Source organism: Mustela nivalis, assembly GCF_964662115.1.
Source record: "Mustela nivalis genome assembly, chromosome: 6".
NCBI lineage: Eukaryota > Metazoa > Chordata > Mammalia > Carnivora > Mustelidae > Mustela > Mustela nivalis.
Window position 1 is genome coordinate 13,631,700 of NC_139025.1, and position 17,683 is coordinate 13,649,382.

Consider the following 17,683-nt stretch of genomic DNA (forward strand, 5'->3'; position numbering starts at 1 on the left):
GGACTTCTGTAGGTTCCTTTGAGGGAAGGGTCCGCCCCTATGTCACAGCCCTGCAGAGAGCAGGGACCGCACAGATGCCAAGAGCCCCGTGTGCACTAAGCCCCTAGAAACAGGAGCCTCTGATTTCCTTCCTTTGCTCTTCCAGGATAGATCGGAAAAAGGACAAGACGGAAAGGAAAATTTTGGATAGTCAAGAACGGGCCTTTTGGGATGTGCACCGGCCAGTGGTGAGAAAGCTCTCCTTGCTTCTCTGTGTTTTTGTTTTGTCTCCCTCTTCCTTCACTCAAAAGAAAAGACTCTCTTTAGCCACCACGTGTCTCATTCTTAAAATTAAAGAGCATTGCTGAACTTTGTGAAACTGGTTTTGCCATTCCGTCAATATAATGTGGGTGGGTTGTCTGGAATGTCTGACAGTTTCAGCTTTTAAGAGTTATTCATCCATGAAATACAGACTTGGAACAGGAGAACTGTAGGGGTTCCCCTGGGACCTCTGGGCCCCAGAAGTTTACAGCCCCAAAATAAGCAGTTTCTGAGTTTTTTGGTTTTTTTGTTTTTGGAGGTTTTTTTTTTAGTATATTTGGGTGCTCCCAATTTGGGTGCATCAGTAGTTACAGTTGTTAGAACTTCTTGTTGGATTGTCCCCTTATTATGATACAGTGCCCTTCTCCTCTCGTTTGTCTTTGGTTTTTAAGTCTGATATAAGCACAGCTAGCTCCAGCTTTCTTTTGACATCCATTTGCATGATAGATGTTTCTCCCTCCCCTCGCTTTGAACAAGCAGTTTCCATTTCTGCTGTCATTCAACTCTATATCTTAGAATAATCTTCCTCAAATGCGGTCCATTGTCAGTATTCATGGTAGTTACATTCTGCAAAGTAACTGTGCACGCTGAATTAGTCAGGGCTGAGCCACTATCCCGGGAGACATGCAGGGCTCGGTTCCTCTGGTCCCAATCTTTTCTTCAGTTGATCGGTAGGTAACCATGTCCACAGCCTGCTTCTGTTTAAAGACGTCTTATTTAATGTATGTTGTTGATTCATGAATAGTGAATTCGGGACCACCAGTGTTCTCTAACTGACACACCTGTGTTCCCTGTCACACACCCCACGGCCCTCTTACGAGTAGGAACACAAGAGGTCACATCACACTGTGCTCCGGGGCTGTGTTAAACAGCAAAATCACCAACAAAAAGCACAGAAATGTGGAAAAGGTGGTCCTAAATAGATCGTCAAAAGAACATTTGTTCACAGTAAGAGATGAAACAGAAAAGCAGAACCTCACCTTTGCCTCACCGGGAACACACACATTGGGCTCCGCACAGCCTTTGCTGCTCTGTCTGTGTCCACAAGTGATCATGAAGCAGCACAAAGAGGGACTCGGGGGTTATGAATAAAGTTTAGCTCGTAGGTGAATTCACAAAGACATGCATAATGAGGTGCGATTGTATTTCTAATTTCCTATGATTAAGACAAATCTTGCATTTTCCTCATGAAATGGAACTGGAATGAGGAAACTATGTCCTCAAACTATGTCTAAAAGCAAAACACAAACTATTTCCCCATCATGATATTGGATTGTTGTAGATAGTCAGATAATGTTTAGTAACAAAGGCTGTGGTTGAAACGATCTGGCCACTCTGAATAAGAAGTTTACTCTGGGGACACCTGAGTGACTCAGTGGGTTAAGCATCTGCCTTCAGCTCAGGTCATGATCCCAGAGTCCTGGGATCAAGTCCTGCATCGGGCTCTTTGCTCATCGGGGAGCCTGCTTCTCTTTCTCCTCTTCCCCCGACTTGCGCTCCCTCTCTCACTCTCTCTCTCTCTGGCAAAAAAAATAAAAATCTTTTTAAAAAAAGGACTTTTATGCTTATAAACTCTTCACTGTTACCCCTAGATAGTGAGGGGTAGGCTTTGATATTTCATATGGGGGCTCTGTGCAGGAACACATGCTGAAGACGAAATGTCTTTGTAAAAGGAACGGTGAACAGCCAATTGGAGTTAATCATGTAATACCTGTAATGGGAAAGACAGAGTCTGGGTCTCATGGTGTTGCTAGGGTCATAATGGAAGGTGTGATTTTCACTTGGTAATTTATATGATTTTTTTTTTCTCAGCCAGGCTGTGTGAACACAACAGAAATGGATATCAGGAAATGCCGACGTCTGAAGAACCCACAAAAGGTTAAAAAGGTTCGCTAGTTTAGCTAAATTAAAAATTCTTGATGCAAATAGCCCTTCTGTTTCTAGTACTGTTCAAACAGTCGTTTGCTATTTGTTAATTCTACCCCATTTTGTCCTTTGAAACCATTTCATTCATTCATTCATTCTACAAATATTTGTGGAGTGGCTGGTGTGTACTTGGCGCCCTTCTTGCTGCTGAAATACGGTGACACAAGTTGTCACAAAACCCACAGCCTGGGAGAGAGGGTGTGGGGGCAGGGGGTGAACCCCCAGGCAGTCCAGAGAGCTGTGGCAGGGACATGCTGGATGGTGCCAGGGAGCCGGGAGGGGACACCAGACCCGGGGCTCCCTGAGGGCTTCCAAAGTAGGCTCAAGTGTGCTGAGGTGTGGAAGGTGAGTAGCAATTGGCTCTGGGAAGGAAAAGAAACTAAAGGAACAAAAATTATCCAAGTCCCACAGGTGAAGGTGAGCTTAGTACTTTGAAAGTCTTTTATGTAGCTAGATCGTCCAAATTCAAATCACCATCGTGCCCAGCTGTGAATGGGCCAACCATCGTTTATCCGCGTTTCACTCTCCTGGAAGTGGCAGTGGCCATGACATACTCGAGGCTGCCCCCCTCAACCTGCCCCACAACTGGTATACCCCAACTTCACCATGGCACCAAGGGCCGTATTGTTGGAGGACATATCTGTCCCCCATGATGTTAATTTCAAGAAGCTAGAGTTGTACCCCAAGGCATTGCTGTTTCTTGTAATGGCCAATCCTCTCATTTTCTCAGACACACACACACACACACACACACACATAAGACATGACATATATTTCAACTTCTTGAATCCACTTACATGTTTTATTCTTTACTGAGATGAGTTATGCCCTTGTAGGTTTTAGACCTTATGATATTAGTCTTAAAACATCCTCATTTAATCGTTAAGGGCCCCCTAATTTTAATCTTCCAGAATTTTACGGACCTCACATCCTCTCTATCTGACCCCTTCTTGATTTTATAAATTTCAGCTATACATTGCATAGCCTTTGGGGTTTCATTTCATACCCAGAGCAAAGATTATCTTTCCTCTGTCTCCAGCACAAGGAAACTGCTTAATAAGCAGCCATAGCATAGGGAGAAACTGAGGCCATAAGCTGTTTGGCTGAAAAGGAAAGAGTCTGAAACCCGACCCTCTCCAGTTTCTACCAGAGGAGCATGTCATCTACCGGGGAACAGAAAGTCTAGAGAAGCTCCTCCATGCATAACTTTCAACAGTTGTTCTTGAACTTTCTTGTGCCTCAAAATCACCTGGGCCATTTGATAAAAGTGTAGGCTCCCACACCCTGCCCACAAAGACTCAGTAGGTCTGGGGTTGGGGCTCAGCAATGTGCACCTTTACCAAGAACCCCCAGATGATTCTTTGCAGATGGTCTAGGGCCATATTTGGAGACACGCTGATAGTCAAGAGATGGTTGCTGCTTAGTGAAAGGAAAGATCATCTAACAGTGGTAGCCCAAAGATGGGACAAGCTGCCTGAAGAGGAAGAGGTCCCCTCACTGTAGAAATTGGCAGGGGCTGGTCACTTATTGTCAGGACATTACAGAGGGGATTGGAAGCATCAAAAGAGCTCTTGCAGTGCCCACCCCTAAGGCGCCCTGCCCCTCTGAGGATGCATGATTCTATCTTCTTGCTTCTTCTCTAGTCAGTGTATGGCGTGACAGAAGAGTCCCAGTCGCAAAGCCCCGTACACATACCCAGTCAGCCAATCAGGAAAACTACAAAAGAGGACATCCGGAAACAGGTGAATGAATTGACTACTGCACTCCCAGGAGGAGACGTGGCCAGGTTGAAAACCCTTTGAATGTTCACCTCTGAAGGCTGAGTGAGCTTTGAGTTCCTGGAAACCACAGTGGAACCCAGCTGTGGATGACCTGAACCTCTGAGTGCTGTGTGCGAACAACCCACCGAAGCTCGAGAGGACAAAATCTCTACCGAGTTCCCCCAGCAGTTATTAGAGACAGATGTAGAGGAGTGATCCCAGTCTCTTGGGGTTCCCACAGAATGCCGTGGAGACTGATGGGGGTGGGGGGGACAGATGTCACAGAGTCCTTAAGATTGTAATGAACTTGCAGAGTAAGGCAGCTCAGAACCACCAGACTTTATTGCTGTGATTCAAAAGGCAAGTTTACAAATAAAGAAAGCCCCACTCTCTGTGCCACTTCAGCTTTATTTGGTTCAATGTTGCCTTCCTTCATGATGAGAAGCTAACTGGTCAACCAGGGACAGCAGACAATGGCTAATTACATGACTCCTTTCTAGGGTTCACTGACAATGAAGTGACTTCAAGATCTTTATGTTATGTTTTACTAGCTTCTGAGGGGGAAACCCAAAGGTGCCCACCCCTGACAAGTTTATTTGGGGTGGGCAAGAGGAAACATATGTGAAGTCGCTATTTGATGATCTAGTCAAGTACACCAAGCATATGGTGGGTGTAATGTAGTTGTGAAAGGTGTACAGAGGGAAATCACTGGAAATCAGTCCAACCAGATATTTACAGTGCGTCTAAGTGCTGCTAAGCTTCCTAGGATGTCTACCACTGCCTTTAAGCTTGCAATCACTTTTGGGAGTCAAGACTTAGGCTACAACACAGTACAGAATATTAGCATAGGCTAAATTGTGGAGTGTGATTCCCGAGTATGGTGGGAACTTCCAGATGGGCCAATGATTGTTGGAATGCAAAGCTGGTGCATTGGCAAAGGCTGGCCAGAAGAGCTGTTTGGTTATGGATGGAAATACAAGGTTTGGGTTCATAGGGAGAAGGGGGAAAAAATCAAGTTTGATCTTAATACCTTTGTTCTATCTTTCCCCAGATAACATTTTTGAATGCACAGATTGACAGACATTGTTTAAAAATGTCCAAAGTGGCTGAAAGGTATGTTTCCCCCTCAATAATATTACTGTTTTCCTCTAATTTAACAAAAGAAAAATGTTACGGGGTCACAGCTAACAAGTATGGACCACACCAAGAGGCAGACTGTAGTCATCTCTTAAACTGATGAGTGAAAAAACACAGACCCCACACAAGTACCGCTAAGACAGCAGACCTCCCTTGAGTGATGTCAAGAAAAATTCCATTGTTGAAGCTTTCCAGGGGGTGGCCACGGGACATTGTCAATCCAGGAAGAATGTCCTTAAAAACTACGTAATGCACTTTAACCTTCAGCCTCTTGATTAATTCAAATAGAATTGGTCCCTTTTCAGCTATAAAATGCCCAGATTCCTTTACGGGGGAGGAAAATGATGTGTGCCCTTTGAGGTGTTGGCCGCGCTCGTCGGAGGGGGCCAAGCCATCAGGAGGCGTTCCACCTCCACACACCATCAATCCCAGAACCGCATCAAATCAACCGTAAAGAAAATATTTGGCACCTCCAGCCCGGCTTCCTCAGGAACGTTCTTGCTACAGTCTGCACCCGGAGCTGGTTCCACTCCCACTCTGTTAACGCAGGGGAAACTCAATTTTGTCAACTAAATGGTCTGTTTTTCGAATCCTCGGTGAAGAGGAGAGACCCCCTGGGGAATCCGTGATGGAATAAATCTGATCAGACAGTCTCACACCGAACGATTGTCCCTCCATATGCTACTGTTTAAGCGATGACCAGTATCTGAGGGAACAAGGTTTTAAGCTGGGTCTTAGCATTTACTGGATATTGGCGTAAAGTGGATCCTTTAAATCCAGCTCACACAGAGGGCTGGCTGTGTGTTCAACCTGTGAGCCTGTCTCTGCTGGCCCCCAGGTTGATCTCCCTCCTCTTTCTAGATGAAAAACAAGAAATTGAGGCTAAGAAAAATTCCTCTCCCAAATCCAAAACGCTAAGTGAGCACCCTGTGTTCAGGGGACCAAGAACATCCCTGGCTTGGAGCCGGCATCTCCATCTATCCCGGGACTCACTGATCATGTCGCTATTGACATCCTGGGCGGTCCTCTGCATTTTAGGATAATTAGCAGCCTTCCCGACTTCTGCCTACTTACAAGATGCCAAAACCCACCTCACAATCATGAGAACCAAAAATCTCTTCAGGCATCATCCAACGTTCCCAGGGCAGAGCCAGGAGGGAGGCAGAATCGCCCCTTGTGAGAATCACTGAGATTCCCGTTTTCTCCAAAGAAAGCGTTCCGCAAGGTGGCCGGAGGCTGGAGCTCAGCTTGCACTTGGACGTGGATTTCTGTGGAGTCAGGTCTGCTGCTGCCTCTGCTAGCCACAGAACCACTGCCCACCCCCAGCTGTCATGTTGGGGGTCTCCCCAAGTACCAGCTTCTAAAATTGCTTTCTGATCTCACTGTGGTTGCCTTTGTCCCAGAGAGTGGCCATGAGGGAGGTGGTGGGGTGACATTGCGTGCATTGGTGCCGTAGCCTGTAAGGGGCTCTGGGCTTCCAGCTCTGTGAAAGAGGGGCAGGAATGACTATCCCCATGTGCTGCGAGGATCAGCGCGAGTCACACCTGGCCTTTAAAGGGCACATGAGACTTTGCAGTCCTAGGAGAGCATGTGTGTGTGGCGGCGGTTTCGGGGGATGGGGTGAAGCATCTTCCCTTGGGTCAGTTCATTTGGGTCCAGTGGTTTTGAGCAGGACTGTCCAGGCAGGGAGGGGTTCAGAATGGGGTTTCCCAAACCCTAGCTGTGGGGATTTGGATTCAGTGACTCCAGGTAGATCCAGAGGAGCCTGCATTTTGAATAATCTGCAGGTGCACTGACCAGGTCTCCTTGGGGAAGCCACTGTGTAGCCCTGAGGCTCTGTGCTCAGCCTGGAGCTGTGTGACCTGAGAGCTCACAGAAGAAGGGGCACCCTGCTTTGATTTCTGGGGGATGTGGGGAAAGAGCCTGAACCAGTCAGCCTGAGGGAAGCCCACTGACTCCTGGCAGGTGTGTGGGGCTGAGGCGGGCCCGGAGACGGTCTGGGTGGGGCCGGGAGCCTGGCAGGGCCTGGTGTGTGTTTGTTTAGCGCTGTCAGGGAGGGCCCCACCTGGCAGCATCTCATTATGCTTGAGGCTGCTCGACTGGCACCGGAGAGATGATTCCAACCAGCCTGTCTTCATTCCCAGCTCGAAGCTTCCGGAGTCTCCGCCCAGCAGAGACCAGATTTTATTCCCAGCAGCAATAACTGGCAACTTTTCAATGTGACACAGGGGTTTTTCATTAGAACCATGAGGAAACTCCCAGATAGAGAGGAGGAGGGAGAGGAGACGGGTGTGAGCAGGAGATAAAGCAGTCCGGAGCCTCGGGCTGTCTGCAGCGGCGGGGGGGGGGGGGGGGGGGGGGGGGGGGGGGGGGGGGGCGGGGACGGGGAGGAGGCGCTGGCAGCTGGCCCTGGGTGCGACTGCTCTGCTCACCGAAGCTGAAAGCTGAGCTGTCTCAGGTGGGCGCACACATCCCCGAGCCGGCGCTGCTCTCCCTGGGCCTCCGGCAGGTGATGGGTGGTAATCAGCCTACAAGCAAAGGACCTCGTCCCCCAGAGATCAGGTGCATGCCATGCAGTTCCCTGGGAACTGATGCTGGGGAGAGGCTCCAGGGCTGGTGATGGGTTGGGTCAGGGCTGTGGTCAAATGTTGTGAGCACACCCAGCCGGGAAGGGAATAGGGACACTTGCCTACTGAAGGAGCCCAGCAGGACGAATCAGGGGATGGGTATGGAGCCAGGCGTCAGGGCTGGGGTCCTGCCTCTGCCCATTTTCTAACTGTGCAACCTTACGTAGGCTGCTTTATCTTTCTGTGCCTCCGTTCTGTTTCTTTAAAGGAGAGAGAACAGTAGCACTAACTTACAGGGTTAATGAGTTCATCCAGTCCTTGGCATGTATTACACAGGCAATAAATATGAACCATTATTTTTATCATTTTTAATGATTTATTTATCATTAAGCACCCTATGGTGCTGAATGGTGTCTTGGAAAGGAGCAGACTTCAGGTACGTGGAACAGAAAGAACTGGGTGTTTGGTGTTCAGAGGAAGCCATAAAGGGCAAGCCACGAAGTGAAGCTGGTCTTGCAGACAGCAGCTTTCTGCAAATGCAGTTCTTCCTCCCTGTCTCTTTCCCATCTGCTGCCCACAGGCTGCCCAGGAAGGCTGGCCCTGCAGCCCACATCTGTTTTTCTGCCCCGGCAGTCTCCTATGGCACCGCTCTTCTGGCACCTGTGAGGAAGGAAAGGCCATATGGGAAGAGCTTGGTTCTTCTGTGCAGATCTTCTGGGGTCATCTTGGTTTCAACCGCACTGTCCCATTGTCACCATGAGTGGCTAAGGGCCAACATCATGACAACCAAACTCCACTTCCCAGCATACGCTGCCTTTTGCACCTGGAAGCAACAAAAAGTTCTATCTAAGATGCTACCTGATTTTTTTTTAAGATTTTATTTATTTATTTATTTATTTGAGAGAGAAAGAGAGAGCATGGTGGGGGGAGGGTCAGAGGCAGAAGCAGATTTCCTGCTGAGCAGGGAGCCCAATGCAGGACTCAATCCTGGGACTCTGGGATCATGACCTCAGCCGAAGGCATTCACCTAACCAACTGAGCCACCCAGGCACCCCCGATTTTTGCTTCAGGTAGTATGGTCCCTGCACACATAAATGAATCTCCCAGATAAACAGTGTTTAACACCTTAAGCCTGTTATCTTAAGTTTTTGTTTTTTTTTTTTAATTATTTATTTATTTAACAGACAGAGATCACAAGTAGGCGGAGAGGCAGGCAGAGAGAGAGGGGGAAGCAGGCTACCGCTCAGCAGAGAGCCCGATGTGGGGCTCGATCCCAGGACCCTGGGACCACGACCTGAGCCGAAGGCAGAGGCCTAACCCACTGAGCCACCCAGGCGCCCCTTAAGTATTTTAAATGAAAATATTTTCCTTTACTTTCTTTTTTTTTTTTTTTTTTGAGATTGATTTATTTAGTAGAGAGAGAGAGAGAAAGGGGGAGGGGCAGAGAGGAAGGGAGACAGAAGCTCCAAGCAGACTCTGCGCTGAGCATGGAGCCCGACACAGGCCTCCATCTCACCACCCTGAGATCACTACCTGAACCAAACAAACCAAGGGTTGCATGGCCAACTGACTGCACCACCCAGGTGCCCCCAAACGAAAATCTTTCTTAGGCATGGTTTATGCACTTGCCTTCTTAAAGAAAGGAGACTATATTTCAGTTAATTTCCCTGGTGACTTTTATACTGTGCTTTGCAACTGCCAATGATCAGCGTCTTACGAAGTGCCACAAACTTCTTCCCTTTCCCTAAAGAGCCTCAGACCATTACAACCTTCGAGTCTGTGTTTCTGCTTTTTAGCTGTTTGATTGTTGGTTTGTTTTCTTATTCCTGGTCAACAGTCTGCAGGCAGACCAGGTGTTTCTGTTAGATATCGCTGAGTAATAAGCGACCTCAAACCCTAGTGGCTTCCAACAGTAGGCATTTGCTACGGTTCGCGTGATTATGTGCCAGCTGGCTCCCAGGGACTCGGGCTGGTATCCATGTGCAGCCACGGACAGCTCTGTGCTCTTGGCTGGGCTCTCTCATGTGCTTGGCTCCAGGTGGTTTAGCGTGACCTAAGCTGGGATGCTGGGCTCTCCCTCACATAGTCTCTCATCCTCCGGCAAGTTTGACCTTGCTCACGTGGGAATAGTAGAATTCCAGGAGAGAGGGTACAAGCAGGCAAAGCCTCTTGAGGCTTGGAACTGACACTCTGGCACTTCTGTTGTCTTTTATCGGTCAACGCATGTCACAAGCCCAGACCAGATTCAAGGGCTGGAGAAATAGACTCATTTTTAAATCAATCTACCATACCAGGAAATCAAACGACCAAGTCCCTTAGCCTTGGTCCTGAAGCAAGAGTAAAGAGTCTTTTCCGAGGGGCGTGTTCTTCTGAATTCAGGCGATGAGCCTTGAGGCCTAGGGTTTTTGTCATTGTAGACTCTGCTCAGAGGCCGTTTCGGTTGTATAGCTCACCTGTGTGAGATCGCCAAACAATGGAGGTCTTACCGTCCTTTGCCAGGGTCCTCATCGGAGCCCCGTTTTTATTCACCCAAGCCCTACAGCACTTAACAAACCAATCTGGGAATGCAAAACAGTATACATTTCAGTTCCAAGGGGTCCGAAAAGCCCCTGCATTTTGCAGGGTATCTGCAGAGATCTCTCCCCACTCACTAGGCACTGAGCCATGCCTCGCCCCTACAGAAGTCACATCACACTGCCCCGCACAGAGAGATCGAGTTGTCTCATTCCCTATCCGCCTGTGCACTTGGCTGTCCTTACCCTATCCCTGGGAGCCATTTGTGCATCACAGCCGACTGCTGAATTGATTTTTTACATCATCTTGCTTGCCCATCTCGGGATCGCGCTGCTCTCTGAAATTGGATGCTGGTTCCTTCTCTGCCTCCCAACCCTCCATGATCCTGAAATGTAATTAACGAAATGAGATAAGACAGCAAGGGCCTGAATACCCTGAGGGTTATTAAAAAACCAGCTAGGGTGATGGAAGTCCATGAACTTAATGTTTAATGAAAGTTTGGGGGAAGGAAGAAATGGGGCCGAAGAGGTCATTACAACGTTGCTTTTATGTGATTCCAGACACCGTGGGATCTTTGTGTCTTCTTTTTCCCAGCCCACCTCAGGTGACAGGGAAGGAAAGCTCAGAGGTAACGTGATAGCCAGGGCCACTGTGTCCAAACCAAAACCTGGAAGAGCTGAGATACCTGGCCTGGCATGTAGTCCTCCTTCTGAGAGGCTAAATTCACCCTCATGTCCCTTCGCTCATCTCACATGTCTCCGTGGAAGGTATTTTCTCTTGGTGACCCACAATTCAGGAGTTCTTTATAAGAGACTATAGTCTCTCTTTTCCTCACCTTTCCCCAACATGAAAAAGCTGGATGAATGAATGAATGAATGAATGGGAACCAGAAGTTCCTCTTCCCTCTTTGTAGTACTGTAGTCCTTTCCCTCTCTAGCCAGAACCTCCTCATGTCTTGTTTCTCTTTAGTGCATCAGGTCTAGAAAACCACACATACAGTGCAAGGGACTGCAAACACACTCTCCTACTCACCTTTCCCACATAGAGTTCCCAGGTTTCCTCCCCGTTTAGAGGCCCTGATTTCTAATGAGTGCTGTAGCGTATTTGTGTTTCATTTCTAAAGTAGAAATGATCGTCACTGTCCCATAATACTTTGCACTCCATGCCTCGTCGTCCCACATCCCACGGCTGTGAACCATTCCTCACTGTCCATCTCCCCGGACTCTGTGTCTCCATCTTCACCCACACCTGCTCTGTGGACCACACTCCTTATGCGTGCAAAGCTCTAGGGGTCCCTCCAGACACCCCTCAACCCATCGCTTCTTCCTCCAACTCACCTGTTTTACGTTTCTTGTCATATTCTCTACAATTTGTAATAAAACTGTGTCTCAATTTTTTGTTAAGGGAAAGAGGATGAATTCTAAAACTTTTCTCTCAGAATTTTTTAAGTGATTGGCCTAAAAGTTTTCTAAATTCACTTTTGTTATTTCTCTCCTCATTAGATTTAACAATCCATATTAATGGATTATATATACATGTATATATACATATGTACTATGTATATATAATCCATTAATATGTATATATACATAGTACATATGTATATATACATATATAGACCCCCCCATTATATATATATATATATAATGAATGCCACTTATACACAGATTTTTTTCAATAAAATAGTACAGTACTATAAATGTATTTTCTCTTATGATTTTCTTAATCATAATTTCTTAATTTCTTAATCATAATCATGATTTTCTTAATAACATTTTCTTTTCTCTGTCTACTTTATTGTAAGAATACAACACATCATATATACGACATACAAAATATGCATTGTGCATATTATCAGTAAGACTTTGATCAACAGCAGGCTATTGGCAGTGAAGTTTGGGGCAGTGAAGTTGTATGGATTTCTGACTGCACTGGGATTCAGTGCTCCATCCCCATGTTGTTCATGTTGTTCAAGGGTCAACTATAATATATATAACCTATATATGTCATATATGAGGCCCCACATATAAAGTGTGTGTGTGTGTGTGTGTGTGTGTAATAACCCATGACTACTGTCAAAGTTGTTAGAAGCCATGACCTTGCTATTAGCTCGGTATGAGCATCACCCTGCGGTCCAGAAGGCTGTTCATTATTTCATGGCACTAGTAGGTACTGAATAATGTTGACTGAATGACTGACCATGGGCCCTACCCCTGGCAGCCAGGAGATGAGCTTCTACCCCTTTCTACAATGAAATGGAAGGGACTATGGGGATAATTCAGCCGGCTGCAGACTCACCCAAGAACCAGTTCAAACCCCTGATGCTGGCGGCACATTTGGTGGATGGTTGCTGTGTCAGCACCTTCTAATGATGTGAGAATTTCACCTTTGATAATAACAACGCCATATACTAATCAGAAGGAGGCAGAGATAAGGAGACAAGGATGTTAAAACTTCTCAATGAGAAATCGTGCTCTTAATGTACCTCCTCTGGATTTCCTGTATTTAGTCTATCTTTTCAATTTCCTCCTATAATAGTCAGCTCAGGTGGCCATAGCAAAATACCAAGACTGGGAGACATAAACAACAAATATTCCGAAGGTTGAGGACCTCTACAATTGAGGTGCCTGCCAGGCTGGTTTCTGGTGGGACCTCTCTTCCTGGCTTGCAGATGACCTCCTGCTTCTGTGTCATCACATGTCCTTTCCTCTGTACAGAGAGAGAGAGAGAGAGAGAGAGATCTGGTGTCTCTTCCTCTCTTTATGACCAAAGTCTTATCAAATCTGAGCCCCAACCCATACCTCACTTAACCTTAGTGACCTCCTTAAAGGCCCTATCTTCAAGAACAGTCACATTGCAGGGTTAGAGCTTTAACATATGAAATTTGGGGGGACACAATTCAGTCTGTAACACCTCTCAATTCTGCTTTGGTGCCACCCGAATGGTCTGTGGACATTTTTGTTTGTATGCTGTTATGTGCCTGCTGTCTGCAAAGCTCTTTCCATGCCTCTCTGTTCTCTCTCTCTGTTTTTCCTGTCCTTTCTCAAGTCTTCCTGCAGCCATTGATGTTGACTCTGGACTCCAACAGTGCTGCTGCCTCCCACATTGCCTGCTGGCCCGTTTCATTGTCTTAGTGTGTCTCCAGGAGACTCTGATAACTTGTCTGTGCACTGCAAGGAAGTGCATGTTCTTGGGGAAAGGAAGCCTCTCTGGCTACAAAGGGTGACTCCATGAACTTGCCATCACATTCCCATCACCTTCATCCTTCTTTCAATACTATTGCTTTGTTGCCAGGAAATAGAACCCCAGGTTGAACCCAGTTCCAATGAAAGGAGCATGTGCTGGCCATACCCTACAAGGAGGAGTTGCAGAGTTGAGCTTGGGGAAGGCCAGCCACACCCCTAAGTATTGGTATAGCTGGAGCCAGGGGATGCCTGGGTGGCTCCATTGGTTGAGTGGGCGACTCTTGATCTCAGCTTTGGGTCTTGATCTCAGGGTCATGAGTTTGAGCCCCATGCTGGGCTCCACACTTTAAAAGAAAAAAAAAAATCTGGAGCCAGGGCCCCAAACACTCCCAAGGCTCCTTCTTCACCTCTTGTCCTGCTCCACTTTCCTTGTTGGCCTCAGTCTCTTTAATCACAGACAGGTGTTAGGAAACAGGACTGCCTCCAACCCTTGAACATTGTAACTTCAGTTTCTATACCTGAAGCTAGAGAAAGAGGGTAGCAACCCTGCTTGGGTCAGTAAGGTATCCATTCCTGGACAGATCTACTGTGGCTGGGAGCAGGGCTTATAAACACTTGGCAGCACCTAAAGTAGCCCTAGGTACATGTTGGGTGCAATTCCCAGGAGATGGTGAAGACTGAGCAGGAACCCCCATTTTCTTGCCTTGTTTACCCATTCTGGAGGGCTTCTCACTTCCCAGGATCCCTAACTGCTTCACTTGGACCCCAAGAGACGCAGCACAAGGGTCAACCCAACCAAGTACACTCACTATATCCCTAGATGACATTTCTGTCTCCATTTGTACCTCTTTTGACACCTAAGAAATGGCATTGCACAGCCCAAATGCAGACACGAAAGCCTTGTACTCTCTCTGCATGAAGCTTAGGTCTTATCCTAGGCAACCAACCCTTTGTTCCTTGCCTCCGTAACCCACTTTGAAAGTGTTAGCTCGTAAGTAAGACACCTCCGGCCCAGATGAGCGGGGACAAGGCGAGCAGTGCTTGCTTGCACTCCACCCTTTGTGCTGTTCCTGGCCAGTCTCATGGAGTTGAGAAGATGAGGGAAGAGGAGATCCTCCTCCATCTCTTTCTGGGGTGGGGCATTCTTTCACCTTCTCTCAGCCCTCTGCCACCTTGACTATGGAGTTAACCTTCTCGGCCCCTCTCTCTAAGAACCAACCCCGCAAAAGCTAGGAGAGGGGTTAAGACAACAGACTCCAGACAGCCAAAGCCACTCACAGGAACCTCCAAGAGAAGGCACTTTGCTGTCTCCTGTGTTTCGCATGCAGTGATGGCAAACAGGACACGGGTGGGCATAGATTCATGAACGCTGAGTTTATTTGCATAGGTCGTAACCACGACAATGAAATAAAACATGTTGGTGCCATTCCCAAAAAGTCCCTGCAGGCCTGGTGTACACCTTTTGCCTACCACCACACCCTCTGTTAAGTGACTTCATTCTCTACCTTCTGCACAAATGCCTCTCAAATGACACCTGTGGAAGACAGAATAATTGTCCCTCAGCAATGCCCAGGACCTAATCCCCAGAATCTGTAAAATATGTTAGGTTACATGGCAAAGGGGAATTACATTTGCAGATGGAATTAAGATTACTAGTCAGTTAGTCTAACATAGGGGTTTACCTGGATTATCCAGGTGGGCCCTGTGTAACCAGGAGAGTTCTTGTTGTAGATAAGGGAGGCAGAAGGGTCAATGTCAGAATGACACAATGTGATCCAGCCTTGGGCAGGCATTGCTGGATTTGAAGAGGGAAGGGGGTCAGGACCCAAGGAATGTAGGACACCACTATCAGGGAGAAAAGGCAATGAAATGGATTCTCCCCTTGAGCCTCCCGAAGGAACTCAGTCCTGCTGATACCTTGATTTTAGTCCCACAGTGTTCATTTCAGACTTTTGACCCTTAGAACTATAAGATAATACATTTGTGTTTTTAAGTCACTAAGTATAGCAGCTGTAAGAGACTAATATACCATCCAATCTCTCTCATCCTCTTAGAATCTCAAGATCTTCCTTTCTAAAATACCTTTAAAAATTTCCAGATCTCAGGGCACCCGGGTGGCTCAGTTGGCTAAGCATCCAACTCTTGATTTCAGCTCAGGTCATGAGCTCAGGGTCATGAGCTCAAGCCCTACACTGGACTCTTGGCTCAGCGGGGAGTCTGCTTGTGATTCTCTCTCTCCCCTCCCTTCTGCCCATCCCCCCTCCCTTCCTGTCTTAAAAAAAAAAAAATTCAAGTCTCTTGCTTGCTTAGAAGGTCCTGGTATAGCTCAGTCTAATTCAGTGATTAGTCAGTACATCCCACTCCTATCAATAAAATATTACATTCAAAGTGCACCTGTCCATAAAATTTTTACTGTTTCCTTTACAAAGCCTCTAACCAACTTTATTCATGTACCTAAACTCTAATAAAATAGCTGTACCTCTTCCAATACAACAAACTTCCCTGCTGACCAATGCTGCCCATCATTGGCTTTGGGGGACAGATAGTGATCATCCTAATTGGAGCTCTGTTGCTTTGGTATAGCTTGCTGGGCATTTCTGTGGGAAGTTCTTACCCCTCTCTTCACATGTTCTTCCCTGCATATCTAGGATCCCATCTAAACCCCAGTCTCAGAAGGCACGATGTGGGGTGAGGCCATAGGAGCAGCTTCAGTCACACTTAAAGCAGGTTACATAGTCCAATCCTGCACCCTTAACTTCAGTGGTTACAAAATCCTCCTTAGGTTCTCAACTACTTCTCTTGAACCAACATCCCCATTCATCTCACCACCTCTCCTCTACCCTTTGGAGGTATCCCCAGATTTCTCTAAAGGAGACCTGGCTGTAAGCCCATGTTTCATTACAGCTTACATTCTCCTCACTGCTCTTTGGCCCTCTAAGTTTCAGGTGCCTTGGGCTGGTCAACACAACAGCTATCTTCACTGGCAAGCAACCAGGCCACAAACAGGCAGGGTCCCCCAAGTACCCAAGTACTCAGTATTCTTACCCAGCCTCTCCTGAGCCTCCCCTGCCCCTTCTCATCCCAAGCACTCCTGCTGGGTTCCATCCAGGAACCTAGGTTTGGCATGGCCGGTCAGACCTGCCTTCACTGGGTGCAGGTGTGGCCACGTGGAAGAGCTCATGCAACAACCTGGAGAGGCAGCTGGTACAAACTCCAGCCCGTCTCATGGAAATCTGAGGAGAGGTAAGGACGGCAGGGGAGGAAATTGTGTCTTTCCATCCCTATGTATTACTTGAGGGATATACATTTCTGGTTTTTAAAAAAAAACAAAACCATAACACACACACACATGCGCACACGCGCGCGCACACACCATTTGTCTTGGGCTGCTCGGGTAGACATCTTTGATTGGAGATTGGGGCCACTGGAGGCTGAGGTCATTGGAATGGCTAGGGGCAGACATTCTGAGTGACAAAAGTGTCACGGCTAAGGAGAGCCCCATGGACTACACCCACTATCTCAAATTCTGAGAATTCTGTGGATGCCCAAGTACATAATAATCAGGAAAGCCCCAACACCTCATCATGACTCAGACACATCTCACATGACCCATTGTCCCTGGAAAAGGGTTGAGGTTCCCATCTGCTGGTTAGTTTTTGTGCCGATCTGAGGGAAGGAGTCAGGTGGTCAAGTGCGTCCTCTCCAGCTTCATGCCTGGATTCTTTCATGTTCCCTACAATGGGTGGAATAGTGGCCCCCAAAAGGGTATGTGCAAGTCCTAATCCCTGGGACCTATGAATGTGACCTTATCTGGGAAGACTCTCTGTGAATGTGAATTAGGGATGTTGAGATGAAATCATCCTGGATTATTCTGGGGCACCCCAAATCCAATAACAAGTAAGAGAGAGAAGGGAAGAAGACAAGGCCCAGAGGAGAAGTCATGTGAAGACAAAGGCAGAGATTGGAGTTACACATCCACAAGCCAAGGACTTCCTGGAGCCACTAGAAGCTGGAAGAGGCGAGGATGGACAGATTCTTCCCCTCAAGTCCCAGAGGGAGCCCAGGCCTCCTGACACCTTGATTTCAGAAATTCTAGCCTCCAGAAGTAAGAGAGAGTAGATTTCTGTCATTTTAAGCCACCAAGTAAGTGGTCATTTGTTAGAGCAGCCCTAGGAAACTATTATGTACCTTAATGTACAATCCATTTCTTTCAAAAAGAATGGAATTCTCCCAAGTGGCAAAGGGATGGCTCCCTATGGAGATGTCACAGCACCCTTCCTGCCACAGTGCTGCC

At 47.3% G+C, this 17,683-nt stretch overlaps 1 protein-coding gene across 7 annotated transcripts in view; it reads left to right on the plus strand.

Moving 5' to 3' along the window:
- RGS6 (regulator of G protein signaling 6) overlaps positions 1 to 17,683 on the plus strand; it is a 544,877-nt gene that overhangs the window by 465,545 nt on the left and 61,649 nt on the right. For all 7 annotated transcript variants that reach the window (XM_082733462.1, XM_082733461.1, XM_082733459.1 and 4 more), the window contains exons 9-12: positions 146 to 227; positions 2,113 to 2,187; positions 3,870 to 3,968; positions 5,038 to 5,099. In XM_082733462.1, the coding sequence (XP_082589588.1) occupies positions 146 to 227; positions 2,113 to 2,187; positions 3,870 to 3,968; positions 5,038 to 5,099 (318 nt within the window). The remainder of the gene's footprint in view (positions 1 to 145; positions 228 to 2,112; positions 2,188 to 3,869; positions 3,969 to 5,037; positions 5,100 to 17,683) is intronic.